This window comes from Orcinus orca, chromosome 2 (genome assembly GCF_937001465.1).
Source record: "Orcinus orca chromosome 2, mOrcOrc1.1, whole genome shotgun sequence".
Lineage (NCBI taxonomy): Eukaryota > Metazoa > Chordata > Mammalia > Artiodactyla > Delphinidae > Orcinus > Orcinus orca.
Window position 1 is genome coordinate 90,234,453 of NC_064560.1, and position 19,006 is coordinate 90,253,458.

The window sequence follows — 19,006 nt, forward strand, 5'->3', positions numbered from 1 at the left end:
TTCGTGATGCAGTGCCATCAAAATTGATCTTACATTTTGGGTAGAATTTTGACTGATAAGGATAAAAAGAAAAGGATATATAAGCTGGGAGAATCACATCAAAGATAGAAAAGAAGGGAATAGCAGATGGTCTGATTTGTCTGGAAATTAGAGATAATAATGGGAAGGTAGTGTGGGTTCTTCTTTTTGGGAGATTAAATGCCAGTTTGTTGGGGGGTAGGCCACCTGGAACCAAAGAGGCTACTGTTGATCAAAGGAGCACCGTGACTGGAGCTCAGAAATATTCATCTAGCTATGAGAGGATATCAGGACCTCAGGACCAATGCTGGTCCACCGAAGAGTTTCTAACTACCTGAGTAGAAAATCTTGGAGAATGTCATGATTTGCATAAAATTTAATTTATTTAAGGTAAAAGGCTTTCCTATATTCTGAAATGAGCCCTCTCTACCTTACTATTTTAAAAATAGTCTATAGATAATATATGATAAATGCATATGTTCATTGCAGCATTATTTACAATAGACATGGAAACAAACTAATTGTCAATGGATGAATGGATAAATAAAATGTGATATATATAAATGTGATATATATTTTTATATGAATGTTATTCAGCCATAAAAATTTTTTTTTAAATAATGTTTTTTTTTGCAATGTTATTGGCCAGAAAACTAGAAGCCTGGGAGCTACTGTTACATAGGGACAATTAGAGCTGGTTGAGTACTCTTGGATAGAGTGGAGAAAGTGTGCTGAAGGAGGAAAGATATTTGGGAAATAAAACTTAGAAGATGAAGCAACCATTTGGCTATGTGAGTCAACAGAGGACAATTCGAAGGGTGCCCTTGATAAAAACAGGAGAGTGGGGAGCATGATGGTATTTTGGTAGAGGCAGAGTAGGCAGAGGTTGACAGGGAAGATCATTTTAGTTGTGGAAATGTTCTGCAGATGTTCTCGTAGGAAACTGTTGAAAAATGTCCCTTGGGCAACTGAAATCAGTCTGGAGCTTGGGAGGGAGGTTCATTTATTGTTGAGAAAAGATATTTATTTTATACCTACTATGACAAGCACTAAATTTGGGGGGAAAAGATATATTTGCATGTCATTTATATAGACTCCCTTACAATGATCTTTTCATTAAGTACTTGTTACTTAATACAGTCATCCCTCGGTATCAATGGGGGATTGGTTCCAAGACCCACTGTGGATACCGAAATCTGTGGATGCTCAAGGCCCATTGTCAGCCCTCTGTAACTTTTAGTCTGCATCCATTGATTCAACCAACGTGGTATTGTATTCTACTGTATTTATTTTTTTGAATCCACATATTAGTGGACCCGCACAGTCCAAACCCATGTTGTTCAAGAGTCAACAGTATAACTCGTTTATTTCTGTTTAATGGTGCTTTAGAACCTCTAATTCAAAGATATATTGCAAATACAATGATAAATATTTAAAATTTACAATTGATCTACAAAATCGTAAATGAATCAAAAACTAAGACTGAAAAAAGTTTTATTAGTGTATTGGTTAGCCTAGGCTGCAGTAACAAATAAACAAACATGTAACGGTACAGTATCTAAAAGTTTCTATCTTGGTCACACTCTGTCTCCTGATAAGCAAGTGAATAGGTTGGTAGAACAGCTCTCCATAGAGGCCCAGGCAGATGGGGGTTCCACCTTCGTGAACAACACATGGCATCTAAGGTCACTCTGTCACTTCCATCTCAGTCAGCATGCATTCAAGATTTCAGCCCTCCAAGTGGCAAACATTACTTCTACTCACACTCCCCTGGCTAGAACTCAGTCATATGGCCCAATTTAATGACAAGGGCAGCTGGAAAGCATAGTCAAGCTTTGTGTCTGGGAAGAAGAGGAAATGGATTTTGTCGAATAATCAGCTGTTTGCCACGGTTTGTATTAAATCGTCTGAGAAAGAGTTAAATTCTAATAAGTAAAACAATTGATCATGAAGAGCATTTTGTATGTCAATGAACAGAATCTTGAGCACTGCATCTCTGGAGAGAAGTTACTGCCATTTATAAGGAACTTCTATTCATGTAACCGTTAAACCATGCTTTAATAGTTGTAAAAATAAAACAGCTGAATTCCTATAATGTTGTGCAGAGTCCTTGCAAGGGTATCATTTGCTTTTTTCAGCTGAAAAGCAGTCTAAGCTAAGTGACCTGAAATGATGGGGGGCAAGACGCAAAAGGACAGCGTCCCAAGATTAATATGTTTTCTATAAGCAGATCCTTTCCGACCTTCCTTTTTGTTCCCAGGAATATGAACCTCTTTGATGTGTTTGTGGTTTTTGCATTTCTTTCACCATCAGCATTTTTTCTTCAAAATTGTCCTTAAAGTGACTGCATCCTATTGTGAACCCTTAGTCTATGACCACTTGCCTACTTCCAATAATTTTTTACTACAAATCTCATACCCCTCAGCTTAGTTCTGCACCTGAGCCTGAAAATACGCTCACAGCAGCAGATAGAAACCCATCAGCAGTAATATATCACTACTCAAGATCTTATACCACAAGATATCCAGAGATCTTTGCATTTATTCATGACAAATGACTTGTAGGTTATTCTCATGTTTAGCATAACCCTTAGGACTAAATTCCTTGTAATGTAAAATCAATTATCTCTACTGGGCATCCTTCTTCTCAAAGTCTTAGAGTTATTACCAGCTCGGATTTGTTAAGTATTTCATTGACATCAACAATAGTACATTGTTTCTTCTGGCCTAGGGTCTGGAGAGGGAAGCATCTGAAAGGAAATCAAAGAGTTCAGATATTAGCTCTGTTTTAGGTTGATCCTAGATAGGTGATGCAGTCTTGTCTTAGTATGTTTGGGTTCCTACAACAAAATACCACAGGTTGGGTGGTTTACAAATGAAAAGAAACATTTATTTCTCACAGTTCTGGAGGCTGGGAGTCCGAGGTCAGGTGCCAGCATGGTTGGGTGAAGGCTGTCTTCCAGGTTGTAGATTTCTCACTGTGTCCTCACATGGCAGAAAGGCTAGGGAGCTCTGTGGGGCCTCTTTAATAAGGGCACAAATCTCAATCATGAGGGATAAGGATTTAGTCACCTCCTGAAGGAGAAGGCCCCGCCTCCTAAACCCAACACTTTGGGGATTAGGATTTCAACATATGAACTGTAGGGGGAGGTACACAAACATTCAGACTATAGCAAGTCTCTTCCTCGTAAACAGCAGTGAGCAGGGGAGGAGCTCAGACAAGGCTAATTTGGATCATTAGGAAACCTTCAGAGTATGGTTTAATCAGAACACTTTAGTGGATTTTGCTTTTGGTCACCTAGCATCAGCATACTCTTTGGGCAAAATCCTAAAATAGATGGGAGGCAGGGTCACACACCCCACTGTAGGAGCTAAAGGGGTCAGATAATCTTTTCCCCTGACAGCTGGGGCATCTGCAAATATTCCTGCCAACGGCTCTGAAGCTTGAGGGAGTGACACAAAAATGAAGGCTCCTGAAAGATCATTCGCGGCAATGGAGGGGTGCAGAGTCCACAGCCTAGAGATGACTTCCAAGGTATGGGGGTCTTCTGTAGACTATACCTGGAGTACCATCTTGGCTGCTCCAGGCTGCCCAGCTTCCCACTTCCTGCTCTTTTCCTGTACCTTGTTCTTTGGTTTGTGATAGGATTATAAGAAATTGCCTACTGTTTGTATCGGTCAGGGAAAGTTTCCATTGTCTGCAACTAAGAAATCCTACTAGCACAAGCATCCCCCAAATCTGTTATACCTGTATTTTCCATTAAAATAACTTTTTCTTATTGCAAAAATTATTTATCAACTGAAAAACTTAGAAAATATAGACAAAAACAAAAAACAGTGTAACCTCATCACCCACAGAGAACCTTTGTAAAAAAATTTTTTAACATTTTCTGGTGCATACTTTCCTAGACTTTTTTCCTGGGTATATGAATATATTCTTTGTTTCTTTCTTTAGCTATTATAAAAAGTGCTACCACATTGTGATCAACGTGCTTGCTATTTACCTGCTATTCTGCCTCATCTATAGCTTTGCTTCTGCTCATGAACGTGAATATAGACATAATGAGTTGGTCCAGCCTAGTGAAAAGTATTTGTCACCCTTACTCAAGTTGCCTTTGAATAAACATACGTATAAGTGATATAATTCTCTTATACAATAAGGCATACAAAATTATTTCAGAGGACAGTGTTCCTTTGCTGGCTAAGAGTCGTCATATGACTCATTTGGTCAAGTGCATTGGGTGTAATTTTTATATTCAAGTTGCTAGAATTCAGAATTTTCAGAGGAAGTTCAGGTTATAGGTATACTCTCCTGAGGACCTAATATTTCCACTAGAAATAATTTTTAAATTACTAATTTCTCAGAATGCATTAAATTCATCTCTAAGAAGAATTACATATAAGTAATTATATGTACAAATAATAACTGCCATTACAAAGTAGGTAATCTGAGAGGACAGTTTCACCAGGCATGCTTAAACTTAGAAACACTAGTTGCAGATAGTAAATATATTAAAAGCTCTTAGAAAATCTGTTCTCTACCTCTTCCATCTTAATAGACATTAGTACTCTTTTCTTCATAGAGGTAAACTTCAACCCCAGATAGATTAAAATGAATTTGTAGATTCTAAGTTAATTGTATTTCTATTTTTTCAACCTAGGTTGTCCTCAGTCAGTCTTATTCTATGGCTCCTTATCCTATTATTTGTCTTTAAGGCATCTATTTTTTTTCCTTTATAGCCATAATTACTACTAAAAATAAGAGATTATAGCTATGGCTTTCTTCCTGGTGAGTGGTATACAAACTTTCCTCTTAATTACCCTTAATACCAAATTACCCTTAATAAATATATTTAAGAAACAGACTCACAACATTTCTAGTGGGTTTCTAACAAGTATATAGATGATAGGTATTTTTCTATCTATAAGCTATCTTTAAGCTGCTTTTATGATTTTTACTATTAATTTTTAAAATCACATATAATGACTATTTTCATTATATATTTCATAATGACAGTGCTTTTTCTCCATGACCAATGCATTGATAAGGTAACTATTCAATAATTTGAGAGATAAAATCATCCAATGCTTTATTAAGCAAAAGAATTAAGAATGGTTAACTTTTTAAATCCTGGACCTCAACATGCCTTTGCTATTAAAATCAAAATGCAGTAGTCTTCACATTTGTTACCATGAATTTCAAAAGAACAATCTACAGTTTTAAAAAACAAGAGGAAAAAAAGAATAATCTACATTTCTAAAAGCTATTTATATAGAAAGACAAAGGAGAACATAATTAAGCTGGAGTCTTTCCACATCATTGTCTTTTGGGGTCCAGGCAGCAGAACCATGATGTAGGTGAAAAAGTACTATGGCCAGGTTCCAGTGTATGTGATTCAAGCTGAAGAACAAAAAGTTGAACTTGTGAATACATTAACTTGACTCATAAAAGGATGCTAACCAGAGGGTCTCCATCTTTAGAGACCAAACAAGGGCAAATGAGTTAAAATGGCAGAAACACCAATGTGGGTTATTTATAAAACAGTGTTTTCCAAAATGTATCAAGAGGCTAAGGACACCCATTGCTTATACCTCTTAAAGAATAAGATGGGCTGCTCATTTGTTTGGAATGGTTCTTGAAGGAAAATATTATGTAAGGCAGGAAGACCTCTCTCCTTACTTGAAGGCCATTTCTCCCTAGGGGCTCAAACCTTTGAACTGCATCTCATTTATTCTTCTCAGTGTGAATCAAATCCAGTTCTGCAAGTTACAGACTCGACATCTTTCATAACCTAACTCCCATTGTAGAATCTCTCAGGAGTTAGGAACTCATCCTCTTCCTACTCCACCTCAAAATTCAGCCCATATTCCTTGATATGGGGCTTCTTTTCTTACTATACGTCTGATATTCAGAGCCATTCAAGGGCATTTATTTCCTATAATATGCAATGAAGTGCAATTTAAGAAACAACTCTGTAGAATAGGGACTGTAAGGGCAGTGTTTGTTGTTATTGTTTGTTTGGATGTTTGGTTAAGTAGCCTGGGGCAAATGGCTCAGCTTTGGCTGAGCTATATTCCTATTTCCTTTTGATAATAACAAAAATCAAAATCACTAAAATTTTCTGAGAAATAAACTACAAAGAAATCTATTTGTGAAAGTGAGAGAAAAATCTCTCCTTTCAAAGTATGTTGGAAAGATGGGAAGTTAAGTATTCAATTGGCTAAATACACTTTTTGAATATTTCAGCTTCTGTAATGATTGACATCCAGTGAAGCCTTCTTTCGATTTTCTAAAACCAGTACAAAAGCTGTTATCTAAAAACAACCGTTAAGTTTAACATTTTGAGTAGTAATCAAGTCATGACTTTTTCCATTCTAATTTGTTCCTGTACATTTTTTAACGGGGGGTTTGGGCTTCCAAGTCATCCTCTCCAGTCTTTGTACGATAAAATGAGCTATTTGCTTCCCTTTAGCAGAGCTGGATGGGGGCTATCTCTGCATTTGATTGCTTGGCTTTTAAAGGATTACTTCTCTGGAAAGGTACCCTACCATATCACATTGCTAGCGGCGTGGACTTAGTTGTGGTTAAAATTTTTAATTGAAGATGAGCATTTACCACCAGAGAGAACATAAACTTCAGGACTCCTGTGCTATATAGATTCTAGACATCATATTGGCTAAATGTGATTGATGAAGAGCTCTGTTTTGAAACAACCTTAAACACCATATCCAGAAATAACAGCTGACTCTGGTAAAGAGAGGAACTTTGGGGTCCCTGTATGTTTTATAACGAAGCCAATTTTAAAAATTATAAATTTCAGCTCCACAAATTGACCTCAATAAGATTAACAAAACTGAGGAAGACTGATGTCAGCTAAGGCAACAAGTCAAATAAATTACCCCATACTATTTATATGCAGATGAAATAAAACAATGGCTTTCCATTTTTATTTTGCATTTCATAGCTACTCAGAGTATACATGATCACTTTTCCAATTCCACTTAATATTTTGTCTGAAAGAAGAATTTACTGAGTAAAATGCTTAGTTGCAGGATTTCACATTTGCAATCCATCGGGTTACAATATTAAAGTTACTACAGTTTCTTCCCCAGTGTAAGCATTCTATATGTGCCTTTTATTTACACTGTCACTTTTTATTTCCTCCTAAACTTTGTATGCTCAAGAATGAAACTGTATTGGTGTTATGTAACAATATTTCAAACTTGCAACATACATATTGGTTTATCTCTCCTTTGAACCCATGTCCCTGAAAAATAAATACAATGTATGCAAAAGAACTACCTTGAAGTGCATGAGGAAGAGTGTAGACGTGTAGAAATAAAAGAATCGAAAAACAGTTGTGTGGAGACGTATCTGTCCTGTTGACAACAATCCCCGTGATTTGTTAACAGACATAGGCAGCCAACGCAGTACACAACACAGTCCTAGAACTGGCCATAAGTTGTTAACCAAGTGGGAATTAAGGCTTTAAGGTCTCTTACAACTAATGTGATTCAAAAAACCGAAAGCAAGCAAACCGTAAAACTTGGAGAAAGTGCTCCAAATAGAGCCTCTTTGGCAGCCCAGATTGAACCAAATGACTCAGGTGGACAATTAAAATAAACTGTGCGCCGTTTTCTTTCACTAGGTCTATAAAGCCCAAAAATTATGTTCGGTCCAGAAAACCAGGAGTTACTAGCACCTTCCCTTTCCATTTTTTAAAATATTCAAAGTATTCAGCATCAATTCTTAGTCCATGGTCTTCACTCATTTATTGATTAAACAAAACTCCGGGTGCCTCTTGGTGATCACTCCTTCCAAGCTGACATGCAAACTGAAATGCCTCTCCATGGAGAGGGTCGAGACCGCAAGGCAAGTCATCCAGAAGTGGACGCATCTTGCTTTTTATTTAATTATGTATTCAAGGGGCTGCGATGGCCACGGCTGGACTACGACGAGGCGGGAGGCGAAGGGGCGCGCGGGCTGTGAGCCGCAGCCTGGGGGTGGGAACCCGTAGAGGAGATGGGGGGCAGCAGCCACGCTCCACTAGCTCTGCCCGCTGGACCCAGAAAATGACCAGCCCCTCCCCCCACCGCACCCTTGACCCCTCCCCTCTTTCCAGGCCTTTCATCTGCCCGCCCGCCGGGCAGTCCGCGGCCCCCAGACCTCTCGCCGTCTGCCTCTTTCCACAACCCGGTCGTGCGGCGCGGTCAGGCCCGGGGCAACCCCACGAAGCCCTTGGCCCGGCGCGGATCCCGACCCCCTGCCCCTCCGGCCGCGCCCCTCCCTTTCGTATAACGCACCTGCGGCCCCGCCCCCGGCCAAACGCTGAGGCGGCGGCGGGCTGGCGAGGCCGGGCGGCTCGGCCCTCCAGGCACAGTCACCTTCCCTTCCCCCTACATTCCGCCCACCCCCCTTGCTCAGCCGCCGAGCTGCCGCCGCGCTCCTCAGCCGCCCCGAAATCTAAAGGGGTCCGTCTCCGGCACCACAACCAAATGGCTGAGCCTCCCTGGCCGGCTGCGCAGCCCGCCCATTGGTCCCTTCCCCCCCGCCTCCGCCACCATTCGCTGTTGCCCGGAGACCCTCGGCGGCGATTGGCTAAGGCTGCTGCCACTCTTCCGGGCTGCCAATCCCGCCTCCACGGTGATCAGGTTAGTGTGCGCCGCGGGTGCTGGGGGCTCGAGAACCGAGCGGAGCTGGTTGAGCCTTCAAAGTCCTAAAACGCGCGGCCGTGGGTTCGGGGTTTATTGATTGAATTCCGCCGGCGCGGGAGCCTCTGCAGAGAGAGAGCGCGAGAGATGGACATGGACAAACGGATTCATTTAGAGCTGCGGAACAGGACGCCCTCTGATGTGAGCATTTGCCAAAAATATCTCTGTCGGTCCATTCTCCTACTTTGTGTGTGTGTGTGTGTGTGTGTGTGTGTGTGTGTGCGCGTTGGGGGGAGGCACTTTTTTTTGAGGGGGGCGCCCGGGAGATGTGGGTTTGGGGGTCGGACTGCAAATGAATTGCAAGGTTGGGGGGTTGCAGTGCCAGCCGAGCATGTTCAGGCTGCCGCCGCCGCTGCCCTTGGTGTGTGACTACCTGTGCGTGTGCTCCCGCGTGTGCGAGTGTGGGTGCGAGAGTGTGCACCCATCGGGGGCCGGCGGGCGCACGCGTTTGGGTCGGAGAGAATGAGGCAAAATAACCCTCTGAGCTCGCTGCTCCCGTGACTCCGTCTGAGGGAAAGATTAACAAGAGAGGAGGAGGAGAGGGGCTGCCTCCTGGATTTAACAACAAAAAAAGGGGTTTTTATATTTTATAAATGAATCCCCCCTTCCGCCCCCCTCCCGCGCCTTCCCCCTCCCTTTCTCTCTCGCTCGCTCGCTCGCTCGCACACACACAATAAGTTTTGGGCTTCGCGAGTCCGGTTTAGTTTCTGATAAATGTGGGCCGAGGCCCCTGGGGAGAGCGCGTGGGGAGGGGGCTGCAGTGGAGTTGGGAATGGCTCGAGTTTAAAGTGCGTCTTCATTTCTTTGCAGTGATGAGGCGAGAGACGGGGGAGCCATATTTGTAACTTTGTAGTGTTCGTGAACGCGCCCTTTCTCTCCCTCCCTCCCTTTCTCTGCCTCCCTTCCTCTCCTCCTCTTTCTCCCTCACTCTTTCCACCCCACCTTCGGGCCAGATGCTGATGTTTCTTCCTTTCCTTCCGAAGGGAGGATAAATTGGAAGACGGGGGGAGGGATTTTCGAACGTGCAAAGGCACAGATAATCCCCGCGCCTCCCCACCTCGCGCGATCGCTACTGCAAGTTACCCAAAGGCTATGTCCCGGTCCCCCCTCGCCCTTGCTCCTTCCGGCCTCCCTAAGATGCTAGGCTTTGAGCCCTGGCCGCCCCCCCCGGCCCCGACCCCCGGCCCGTCTTTCTCTAGGGTGGGCTCCTTGGCAGCCATTCGGCGCCCAGTTAATAAATGGGCCCGGGAAACTTTGTCAGGACGCGAGCTGCCCAGAGCTGGTGCCTGTGGTGGGTATTGGCTGGGTCCAGATTTATGCGGGCTTAGCAGACACGCAGCTCCGGGATGGGAGTTTGCCTTCCCGTCGCCGTTATTGATTGGGCAGTAGCGGGAGTACGGCCGGAGGAAACTTAAACCGATGGGAACTGGGAGGCTCGGGCAAAAGCCTACCCCCGAGGAGGGGAAAGGTGAGGGTGGGTTACTCGAACGCCCGTTTTTGTCTCCCTCTCGCTTTCAAACACTGTTTTATGTGAGTTGGAGGCTCAGCGGAGGAGACCCCGGGTCTGGGGCGGAGACGCTGGCTGACTCCTCTTGTGGCCCCTCCGGGGACCAGCGGAGCGCGGGCGGGAGGACCCCTCACCCCAGCCCTGTGGCCAGGGTTCCACAGAGTTGGGAGTTTGGGGTAGCACTGTGCGCTGACCTGTCGCCCCTCCAGCCCGTTAAAACCCGAATTCCTGGCGCAGGCAGGCCTTGCTTCCTCTTTTCTCTACTTCCTCCCCCAAACCTGAGTGAGACTTTTGAAAACAAGATCCTTTTTGTGCCCCCCCATCATAACGCAGCTGTGGACTGTAGACGTGCAATGCCTTATGGCGCGCAGGGCGGGGAGGGGGTGGCGGAGGGAGGGGAGGGGTTGCCCGCCGGAGGACGCTGGAGTTTCCGCGAACAATTTGCCGGCGGTTTGCCTTTCTCTGGCCGGTTTCATCCCAGCTTGGACCCCGAGCCAGAGGATTGGGGGGCTGGGTGTGGTGATGGGGGAGGGGGCCGGAGCCGCGGGCTTCCCGCGTACTTTCCGGAAGCCCCCCGTGCGGAGGGGGAAGGGCGCCAAGTAGGGGGCCGGGGTCGCGGAGGGAGGGTGCGGAGGCGCGGTTCGCCCGGCCAACCCTATCGCCGCTGCTGGCCAACTGGGAGCGAGATCGAAAGCGGGTCGAACCGGCTCTTTAAACTTCCCGAGTGTGTGCTGGGGGAGGGGAGCGCGCCGCGCCGAACTGGGAGCGATTTCTCACGCTTACGCCCCCTCGCCTTCGAGTCTCCCGGCCCACACGCCTGCCCCCTACCTTGAGGCGGGGTGGGGCGCGGGTGGGGGTGGAGGGGGCACTTTCTGTCCGTTTGCGGAGGAGGGGGAGAAAGCTAGCTAATGAGGGACAAAAGGGGTGAGGGAGGAGAAACTCGGTTTTTTAAACGTTCTTAAGACAAATAGCTCCCAGAGAGCGCCCCCTGCACCCCTCCCTGCCGTGCTCCCCCCAGGGCCCCCACACACCCACCTTCGGAGCCTCTCCCAACTCTGATCCGGGGGCTGGTGGCCACGCCGCGACGCCGAAATAGGACAAGCAGCCATGTTTCCCGGGTCTCGCGCGGCCCGCCCCTCCCCTCCCCCATGGCGCGGCCGGCGCCGAGCGCGGGGCTCCATGCGGCGCAGGGCGCGGGCCGGCGGCCGGGCGACCCGGCGGCCGGGCCTCGCGCGTGCGGGTCGGGGCGCGGGCGCGCCGGACTGGCCCCAGGGCGGGCCTTTTGGCTTCCCGAGCTGGTTTGGAGCTCGAGGTGTTTTATTTATTATTATTGTTTTTGTAACGGCCAGGCCTGCCGGAGGCCGAGCCCGAAGGGCGCCGAGGCGTTACTGGGGGGCAGGGGCGGCCGCCGGGGCCCTGCTCGCCTGTGGCACGACTGCCGGGCGCCGGGCTGCCATTTTGTCACCGTGGCTGTTGTCCCTGGGTGGGGGGGGCGCAGACTTGCGCCATCGCCCCGACGGCCCCGGACGTGGAGGCAGCAGGGGGAGCGGGCTCCGGGGACCCCCAGTTGTGCTCTGGGCCCCGATGGGGGTCCCCGCCCCTTGCCAACGGCCTGAGGCTCTGCTGGAGCGTTGCGGCGGCCGTTGCTCCGGGAGGGCGACGATCCTCCCGGAGAGTGCTCCCCCCACCCCCCAGCGCGCTCCCTGCCTCCCCCGCCCCTCTTCTCGCCAGTATTTCGTCCTTCCTCCTGCAGGCGTTTTAGACGTAGTTCAATGTGGCCCTAAAGACGAACGGATCGCCCTGGTGTTTGCTCTTTCTGCGGAACTGATAGGAGGGTGGGGGGAGAAATTAAACATGAGGTTTCTTTTGGGGGGGGGCGCACGCGACTCTAGCGGCCCTGACTGAAGCCGAGGACAGCAGCCGCTTAGCCGGGAGGGACGAGTTGATGCGTTGGGGAAACGCCCTCCGGGGCTGGGCTCTCCGGGAAGGTAGGTCGCGCTCGGTGTTTCAGGTGGGTGTTGCAGCGCCCTGCTGGCTGCTAGGGGAGGCCCCCTTGCTCTCTCTCTGCCCCTCCCCCTTTTATTTTTGCCCAGGGGAAGGCAGCCCCAGTAGTAAATGTAACCCTAAACCGAAAAGATTAGGGAATAAGGCGTTGCTTTTTAAAAAGTAAATGATGTCTTTTTTTTTCTAACAGCCTTTCTCTGGCTGTTGACTGTGAGCCAGGCAAGGCATCGCGTCGCCGGCATCTGTCTGAGACTTTCTAAAAGCTGATATCCATGCTGGTTAAGCACCTCACAGGTTAAACTCTGGTAGACGTCTGCATGGAGACTAGCTTTCATGGCAGTGCCCGGCCAAGACTGCTCAGGAAGCCAGGTTTAACTTTGACCTTTGGAATACGTCACATCATGTTTTCCAGACTGACTTACTGCCTAATTGGGTTCAAGTAGGCTGATATTAACTCCAGTTTATGCAAGCCTACCAGGGATCCAGAGGCAGAAAATTGAGCATGAGTTCCATATGGACATGGTCAGTTATGTTTTGGTACTGGATTGCTGCTGCTTATGGTAGTTTTGAGCCTGAGGGCTTCACGGGGGAGCTGGGTAGTAGAACCACACAGGCCTAAGTGTAAATTCCTCGTGTCACAGAGGTAAGATAAGTTAACCTGGCCTGCCCCTGTGATCTCAGGCCGGCTAACTTAACCTACCTCTTTGATCCTTGGTTTCCTTACCTGTAAAATGGGAATAATCCTATTTAATGAGTCAGTGACAAAACTGGCTTGATCTGGCCCTCAGGTGCTCAGTATGTGATAGTGTTATTCTCAGAGAGATAGGGGGGTGTGATGTAGCACAACTTTGGGCATTTCTAGGGTTTAGAGAACAACAATAATAATAGCTGATGCTTGTATAGCACCCATGCTATGCCTGGTACAGTTTTAAGTGGATTACACATATCAGTTAATTTAGTCCTCACAGCAGCACTAGGAGGCAGGTACTATTATAATCCTTATATTAACACAGGAAATCAAGGCATAAAGATGTTATCACAGCCAATCTGCATACTCAACCTCTATACTCCCTCCCCTGAAGTACCCTTACTTATAAGAGACTGTGGGGAAGAGCTTTTTCTTCCTTGGCTTTGAAATATTGCCACCTTGTGAGAGAGAAGACTGGACAGCCTCCTGGTTGAAGATACTGAGGTGGGTGGTCAGGATCAGAGGCTCTCTGGCTTGTCGGTTTTAAGGGGGAGGCCGTACATACACTTCCCTAGTTTGGGTTAGCACATCACATCTGGTTAGAATCTGGCCTTTTAGGTGTTGGGGGACACATTTTGAGGAATGAGAAGATAAGCAGGAGCCACTCAGGCAGTGGTGTGTGTGGGATGGTGCGTGTAATGCATTTCTCACTTTTATTATCAGACAAAAAGCTGAACAGAATTGGCATGTCCTTGGTTTCCAGGACCTAGTTTACTAATAACACTTCATGGATCATCTCACTTAATCCCCCAACAACTCCTTAAGGATAGGCCAAGCAGGGTGACATCCTCTGTTAGGGTGAATCATCCAGGCTGAGAGAGTAGGTCAAACAGCTGGTAAGCAGCAGAGTTGGGTTCTCCTCCCACTGTAAAACCGGAGGTCCTTAGACAGTCAGGACTTTGAAAATTGTATAGTCTGTTGGGTCCCAAACGTGGCCCATCACCAGAATCATCCGGGCGCATGTAGAATGCAGATTCCTGGCTCCACCCCTGGACATTGGTTTAGCACAGGCATTGCCAAATTTTGGGTGAACTGCCTGTTTTTGTATCACGAGCTAAGAATGATTTGTACATGTAAACACTGCAATCAGTTTGATGATGTGGAACACTGAATCCCAGTTAAGGGAAATGTTGTCTCCCTTCCCCTCCTGCAAAGAATTATACTTGTCTCCTTGGACCTTTATTAGGAAAAAAATTGTGCTCATTATATGTTTTGAATTTTATCAATAAAACAATTGTGGAAATTTGTTTTTTTTCATTATAAAAGTGCCTATGTAGTATTGTCAGTTTTGCCTTTAGGTAAAGTTTACTATCTTGCCCCTTACAGAAAAAGTTCGGTAATCCCTAGTTTAATAGATTGTGGGGAAGGACCTTGGGATCTCAGTTTTTAAATTTTTTTAATTATTAAATTTTTTTATTAAGTGTGTAAGAAGCCTTTCTTCTGGGTGGTACCTTAGGGGTCTTTCCAAGTCCTTTGACATGTGCCTTTTTTTTGTTGTTTTTGTTTTTGTGGTACACGGGCCTCTCACTGTTGTGGCCTCTCCCGTTGCGGAGCACAGGCTCCGGACGCGCAGGCTCAGCGGCCATGGCTCATGGGCCCAGGCGCTCCACGGCATGTGGGATCTTCCCGGACCGGGGCACGAACCTGTGTCCCCTGCATCAGCAGGCAGACTCTCAACCACTGCGCCACCAGGGAAGCCCTGTGCCTTTTATCTAGTTGATGTCTGGTGGAAATCAGCCTCAATCCATGAACATCCATAAGAAGAGAAATCGTACTTGTTGCTGGTGTAAAATTGAGCATCCCTTCTATCCAGAAGTTATTCTGTGTAACCAACCGAAATTCTTCATCTTGCATATTCAGGATATTTCAAAAGGTTTTTGCATACCTTGTAGTTAAATGGTTACCGTTAAGTTTTAGATGTCTTCTCAGAGCTAGAGAAAAGGAGCTTTGAACTGCAACGGTTTGAGCTTTGAGGTCTGGAAGGTGCAGCAGCTGTGTACCTGGTGGCTGACATCAGAACTTCAGAGCACAGATCACTGGAAAGCACAGATAATCCTAGAATCTCTAGTTTGGGCCTGCTGCTCTTCCACCGTGCATGTTGCCTGGGGAACGTACTAGCAGCAAAGTGGCTTTGAGTTCCAGAGCCCTTCTTTCTACCTCTCTAGCCTCTTGTGCCTGAGCTAATAAGCGGAAGGAGTGGATAGAAAATTGGCCAGGCCGCGGGAGGAGGCGATAAATCCAAGAGGGTGAATCCCAGTCCCCATAACTGTGGCCTGTACTTTAAGGACAGCAAACTGCAGACCCAGTGCCCTCTCTGGGCCGCTGCTGCACCACCAGCCTCTCAAGGTAATACAGGCACCTTGATTGAGCTTTGGGGGCTGGTTGTCTAGAGCTTCATTTTATATTAATTTTACCACATTGAAATAAAAAACCTCAGGCCTGTTGGGGATGTTTTATGGAGATTGTGTAGGATGCTCATCAGATGTCTCTTTACCACGGTGCCTGCCCTCTACTCTGGTGTATCACTTAGGAAAGGAGCAGAGAGCTTGTTGCTGAGTGGTCATGAGCCCTGGTCGAATGAGCTTGGCTGAGTTGTTGAGCCTGAATTATGACTTGGTGAAGAGGAGGCTCATTACTCTGGTGTCCAGAGGGGGTACTCCCTTACAGATGTTCACTACCATGCCCTCCCAGGCAACACACACATTTTGACCTGTCCACCACCTCTAGCTAGTGCTCTAGTCTCCTAGGAAGTACCCTCCCCCAGTCCCCCATCACCACTTCCTTCCTCCCACAAGCAAAGTAGTGAAATAGTGACCTGAGTCTGAATCTTATATTACATTGAAATATAATTATATGACAAATGATAAATACCCAACAATGATGTTTTCATTAAAGAGATGGAGTCTGGCAGGGATGGAGACTTGTGAAGGCATCTGTTATTCCGAACTTTTCATTTAATAAAATGGGTTAAAGCTAGATGAACAAAGCTGCCGTTGGCCTGGGCCCCCTTCCCAGACATGGAAGCAGCCTCCCTGCATAGAACCAGTTGTCCTGATGACATTTGTTAACACGAAGCCTATAAAACGAGATAAGATGTCTTTGTTCACTGGCACTGGGCCCCATCGAGTGCCTCCTGGGCCACACCCTGAAACCCCTGTGTTTTCACTCAAATTTATTTTGTTTCAGCTTCACAGATGCCCTGGTGCACACATCTGTTGCCGCCTTTTACCAAAACTTGCTCCAGGTGGCAGATCTAAAAGATGAGTTTACTTAACCCCACGATCACTTACTGTAATGTGGATTAAAGTCTGGGTTATCTTTCCCAGGGAGATTTGCGTTTGGAGATTCCAGTTTGGTGAGGAAATTACCAGAGAGCTATTAGAGACTTGGGTGCTCTTCCCAGCCTTGCTATTAACTAACTTGGACAGTTGTTTGGCCTCTTTGGGCCTCTGTTTTCTCCACTCTAAAATGGGAGTGTTGAGTGAGATCAGTGACTTTCAAACTTTTTGTTCCTATACTAAGAAATATGTTTTAAAACACTACCCAGTATGTATATATTGATACATACACAGGTTATCTGAAAAACTGACAGTACGCTCCCTTACTGGGAATAAAACACTTTTATATTCATTAAAAAAAAATGCTGGCTTTGACCCATAAATTGATTTCATTACTTGTTAATGTTGGAAAGACATTAAAAGATGAATATTAATGCTCGTTCCTTCACACTCAAATGTTTTGTGGTTTGATTTGGAGGAATGCGGGAATGCCATTTGCAGCTTTGTGAAATCTCTCCGCCGAGGGTCAGTAGTGATTCCTCCTGCTTTGAAGCCATCTCATCTTGGGTCCTATGTTCTCAAGCTGCTCTCCTAGCCCTTTCCCAACCCAGGCCTTCTCACAGCATTATGGAATCATTATCCTAAATTCCTGCCTGGATGGATGCCTTCCAAGTCTCCTGGTTGTGCCAGCAGCCCTCCGCCAAGCATGTTCCTCCACCCACTTCTCTCTACCCTCACTGCCCCCCCCGCTTTGTCTTTGTAAAATGACAATGTAATAGTGCCTACCACACAGTCTGGCACAAAGTACGGGCTCGATAAACATTAGATGTCATTGTTATTATGGTCTGTTCCTAGACACCACAGTTGGCATTCACTTAAAAAAAAAAGTTTACATTATCAACAGACACATTATATCAAAAAGTAACATTTGTTTCAGTGGGGAAAGAGGTTAGAAGCTAGAGATTCAAACTTGCCAGTTGTTTTTCCCCACAAGCAATTCAACAGTAAATGTGTTGTTTCTCCATCTAATGAGTGTAGCTCTAGCGTCTAAACATCATGGAACAGCCCCAGCACTGGATTCTAAATAGGTAGTTTCTGCTGAGGGTAATAACATGACTCTCCCTTTTCCTGGGCAACACCTGGTCACTACCTAAAGCGAGTAATTCAGACTCCTCAAACTGCCCACCAACCCTCCACCCCCTCCCTCCCAGCCAACGACCTTCCCCTCACAGAGAAAATGGAAACTTTCTGGTTTCCTAAGAAATTCCTAGACCAAACCTGTGCCCAGCTCAGCTGTCCTTTGGGTCTTACCTGTGCCTGCCTTTCAGTTACCTTTTTCCTCCTGGGCACCTAGCTACTCTCCTTTGGATCCTTCTCAAGCTTGGGGTGTTTCTCCCATCTTAAAGCAGACAGGAAATGTCCCTTGATCTCCTATCTCACTCTAGCAACTGGCCATCTCTCCCCTTTTACATTCAAACTTCCTGAATTGTCTAACCACCTTCTCCCTTCCCTCACTTCTCTCACACCTCAGCCTCCGCAGCTTCCTAAACAGCTCCCCAAATCCCAGCAGCCCTCACTGTCTTTTACATGACTCCTCAGCAGCAGTACTGTATCCCCACCCTTGACCTTCATGAGATATGTTCCCCATTACCTCCCCCTTTCTCCAGTATTTCCCCTACAGCTGTGGCCACTCCTCAGTTTCTGCGGTTCTTTGGCCCTCCTCTCTGCAGCCGTGAAGTATCGGACTCAGTCAAGCCCAGGCCCTGAGCTCTCTCTTGTTCTGTATTCCCTCCCCACAAAATCTTGTTCTTCCTCACTGACAGCTGCAGGTACTTTGTGGTGCCTGGGGTCTGACGTTTACTGTTAACATCTCCGGCCTGACCTCTTGACTGAGCTCAGGACGCACCTAGTGTCTCCCCCCGAGCGTCCCCAGAGCACCCCACATTCAGCATGTCCAGTGGGAACCCATGGCCTCTGCAACCTCCTCCATCCTCCCCACATGCACACATGTGATCTGTCCATCACAAATCCTGTCAGTTGAAAATATCATCCAGCCGATTTCCCCTGCACAAAGCCCCCTTGAAGCCATGCTTCAAACTTGTTAGAATGATCTTACCAAAATGCAAGTGTAATCGTGTCACCCTGTACTTAAAATACACCATTGTCCTTAGGATGAAGCCCAAAAGCCTTAATAAGACCAACAAGAGTCCTGTGTGGTCTGCCTCTTACTCTCATCTTTTTCCTCACCCCCCTTTCCCACTGCGCTGGCCTCACTACCGTTTACGCTCTCAAATCTAGTCCACTCTGGAGCTGCCACCATTACTTCCCTAGCATCTAATCATCTTTATGATCTCCTTCATCCGATATCCCTCCTCAGCTGTAGGTCTTCTTTTGTTCTAAAACTCTTATAGAAATTTCCTTCAAAGAGCTTCAGTTTGTAATTAGACATTCCTGCGTGTGTTTGAAATGGCATCTCTGTCCCCATGTAGCCAGTAGGCTGCATGACTGATGGGACCTGTTTGGGCTCAGCAGTGCACTTGGCACGTGCCAGGCATTGTAGAAGTATTGGTTGAGTGAAGGAGCCATGGTCCTTGTACGTTCTTGTCATTTTCATCACCCACGGTCTGGTGAGCCAAAGCACGAAGCCACTGAAACAAAGCATCCGAAACACCACTGTGGTTTGGTGTCCTCAGCTTTCCCTGGGTCAGTGTGAGCTCCTGCCTCTGGGTGGCTGATTCAC

At 46.5% G+C, this 19,006-nt stretch overlaps 1 protein-coding gene and 1 long non-coding RNA gene across 6 annotated transcripts in view; one reads left to right on the top strand and one right to left on the bottom strand.

The window, feature by feature from the left end:
* Positions 1–1,495: 1,495 nt before the first annotated feature.
* Positions 1,496–8,451, bottom strand: LOC125963697 (uncharacterized). Its single transcript, XR_007476062.1, has 2 exons — positions 8,322–8,451; positions 1,496–2,767 (listed from the first exon to the last, which is right to left on the bottom strand). It is a non-coding gene; the product is annotated as an uncharacterized LOC125963697 (long non-coding RNA).
* Positions 8,452–8,573: 122 nt separating this feature from the next.
* ANP32A (acidic nuclear phosphoprotein 32 family member A) overlaps positions 8,574–19,006 on the top strand; it is a 39,925-nt gene continuing 29,492 nt past the window's right edge. For 2 of the 5 annotated variants that reach the window (XM_049706964.1, XM_049706965.1), the window contains exon 1: positions 8,576–8,870. In XM_049706964.1, coding sequence (XP_049562921.1) covers positions 8,817–8,870 — 54 coding nt within the window. In that variant the 5' untranslated portion in view covers positions 8,576–8,816. Of the gene's footprint in view, positions 8,871–10,838; positions 12,225–19,006 lie in introns of those variants that run through there. The other 3 variants (XM_049706966.1, XR_007476061.1, XR_007476060.1) reach the window with 3 other exon arrangements.